Source organism: Salvelinus namaycush, chromosome 1 (assembly GCF_016432855.1).
Source record: "Salvelinus namaycush isolate Seneca chromosome 1, SaNama_1.0, whole genome shotgun sequence".
Classification (NCBI taxonomy): domain Eukaryota; kingdom Metazoa; phylum Chordata; class Actinopteri; order Salmoniformes; family Salmonidae; genus Salvelinus; species Salvelinus namaycush.
In genome coordinates, this window is record NC_052307.1 from 36,039,066 (window position 1) to 36,041,742 (window position 2,677).

Sequence of the window (2,677 nt, forward strand, 5' to 3'; positions counted from 1 at the left end):
CACATTCTTTCTTTCTTTCTTTTATTAGGTCATTTGTCAGGGACCACGCACAGTAAGTCTGTGTCCCAAATGGCACTCTATAGCCCCCGGTCAAAAGTGGTGCACTCTAAAGGTGCCATTTGGGACGCGCCCATGGTCTACGAGTAATTCGGGATCCGTTGTAATTGCAGTTTTTCATCCTGCTGTTTATCTTGATGCTGGTGGAGCTGGCCATGGCCTGTGTGTTTCTGGTGTACGAGAGGGAGGTAAGAAACATCGAAAAGGGTTCTCTGCTGTCCGCATGACTTCTATTGACTAAATAAAGTGTAATGGTGCTAGTAGAAGTCATGTAAACATGTGACCTGTGTGCAATACAGATTGACACTTTCTTTGAGAAAGACCTGATGCGTAGCTTGGAGACATACAAGAATTCTACGTCAGAGGGGAACTTAACCATTAAAGAGGACTTTGATGTTGTCCAGCATATTGTGAGTATTCAGTAGGTGTAACGGTAAATTCGTACATATCGCACTGTATACATAATACAGGCTGTACCTAGACCTCAATAACATTCCAGTACATTTCTCCATTCTGCTTGCCTGGACAATGTTGTTACAGGGTGGTAACCCAGTGGCTTTGCTGTGTTCAGTTCAGGTGCTGTGGGGTCCACGGCGTGGCAGACTGGGAGGGCAACGTGCCCCTCTCCTGTTGTACCAAAAACCCCTGTAACATCATCCCCCAACCTAACTGGCAGGAGGTGTGCTTGTTTCTCTGTCAACATCCCAAAAGGTACCCTATTCCCTATATAGTGCACTGCTTTTGTCCAGAGCCCTATGGGCCCTGGACATGTGTAGTGCACTATAAAAGGGAATAGGGTGTCATTTTGGATGCAGATTTTCATCTTAAAAATTCAAAAAGAAGTATCAAGAACAGCCACAGCAATATAACCTCTGTCTCTTTCAGGGCTGCCATATGAAGCTCAGGAACTGGTTTGCGAGGAACTTTCGAAGCACTGGAGCAGGTGTCGTCTCCCTTTTCATTCTACAGGTACAGTAAACATCACCTTCTACGTCTTTTCTAATTTGGGTCAATGCGATTACCAGCATAGGAATAGAATTGCTATAGAAATACAAGTGGTCATTCTTTTTATGATTACCATCAGCCTGTTTCCTCTTCCTTAGTCTGTATGTACTTTGGTCTGAGTTAGAATGTACTGACTAAGTATCCAAAACATGTTTTTGTTCTTGTTTGCAGTTCATTTGCATGTGTTTCACCATCCCCGTCTTCTGCCAGTTCAGTCGTAATGGATATGGTTACAAGTGAAAGGAGAACCCATGACTTTCAACTGGCTTATGATGCAATACAGGATCTCATGAACTTGAGACAAAATAATAATAGATTTAATTTATGTCGAGCTTTTTAATACATGAAAAATCTCAAAGATGTATTGATGTCCTATGTGGCTCAGTTGGTAGAGCACGGCCCTTGCAAAGCCAGGATTGTGTGTTTGATTCCCACGGGGGACCATTGCGATGCAATCACTGTGAGTCGCTCTGGATAATAGCGTCAGCTTAATGACTAAAATGTAGATGTCATAAGGATATAATTTTCCTTCGCGTGTTTAGTTTTTGTTTGATTGTTTATTTAAGCAATAAGGCCTGAGGAGGTGTGATATATGGCTAAGGGCTTTCTATGCAGGACGCAACACGGAGTACCTTATTGCATTCATTAACTGGTTACCAACGTAATTAGAACAGTAAAAACAAATGCTTTGTCTTACCCGTGGTATACGAACTGATATACAACGGCTGTCAGCCAAACAGCATTCAGGGCTCAAACCACCCAGTATATAATTAACCGATAAGGCACGGGGGGGGGGGGGGGGGGGGGGGGTGATATATGGCCAGAATACCACGGCGAAGGGCTGTTCTTATGCACGACTCAATGCAGAGTAATTATAAACTGGGTGGTTCGAGCCCAGAATGCTGATTGGCAGACAGCTGCGGTATATCAGACTGTATACCAGGGGTATGACAAAACATTTATTTTTACTGCTCTAATTACGTTGGTAACCAGTTTATAATAGCAATAAGGAACACCTGGGGTTTATATTTGACCTTTCTGAGAGAAGTAATGTTATGAGTAGTAGTACTTAGCATATGACCAAGCATCTAACAAAATAGATTGGCAAGAACAGTTGCTATTGACACTTTGAGTAATTTGAGCACAGGAGGTTGGTGGCACCTTAATTTAGGAGGACAGGCTCACGGTAATGGCTGGAGCGGAATTAGTGGAATGGTATCAAATACATCAAACGCACGGTTTACATGTGTTTGATGCCATTCCATTTGCTCCGTTCTGGCCATTATTATGAGCCGTCCTCCCCTCAGCAGCCTCCTGTGAATTTGAGCTATCATTCTGTATTTTTGTCTTTTAATTTCATTCTGGATAAATTGCACCTTAGAGACTAATATGTATGTATGTTATTGTGATTGTTTCAAACCTACAGGAAAATAAACACTACTCAACTGGATTCTTGACTGCTCATACCTGTCTATTAAACCACAGATTTGCATGAAAAATTATGTGGATGTGCATAACAGCTTTTTACTCTTACAGTGTCATTCTGGATATACAGTGCATTTGGAAAGTATTCAGAACCCATTACTTTTTCCCCAAAAAATGTACATTACAGCCT

General features: G+C 42.1%; 1 protein-coding gene across 1 annotated transcript; it reads left to right on the plus strand.

The window, feature by feature from the left end:
- The first annotated feature begins 205 nt into the window (after positions 1–205).
- Positions 206–1,679, plus strand: LOC120055069 (tetraspanin-9-like). The gene is made up of 4 exons (XM_039002949.1): positions 206–467; positions 629–736; positions 943–1,026; positions 1,234–1,679. The coding sequence occupies exons 1-4, from the start codon at positions 384–386 to the stop codon at positions 1,300–1,302; spliced, it is 345 nt and encodes a 114-aa protein (XP_038858877.1). The 5' UTR covers positions 206–383; the 3' UTR covers positions 1,303–1,679.
- Positions 1,680–2,677: the final 998 nt, after the last annotated feature.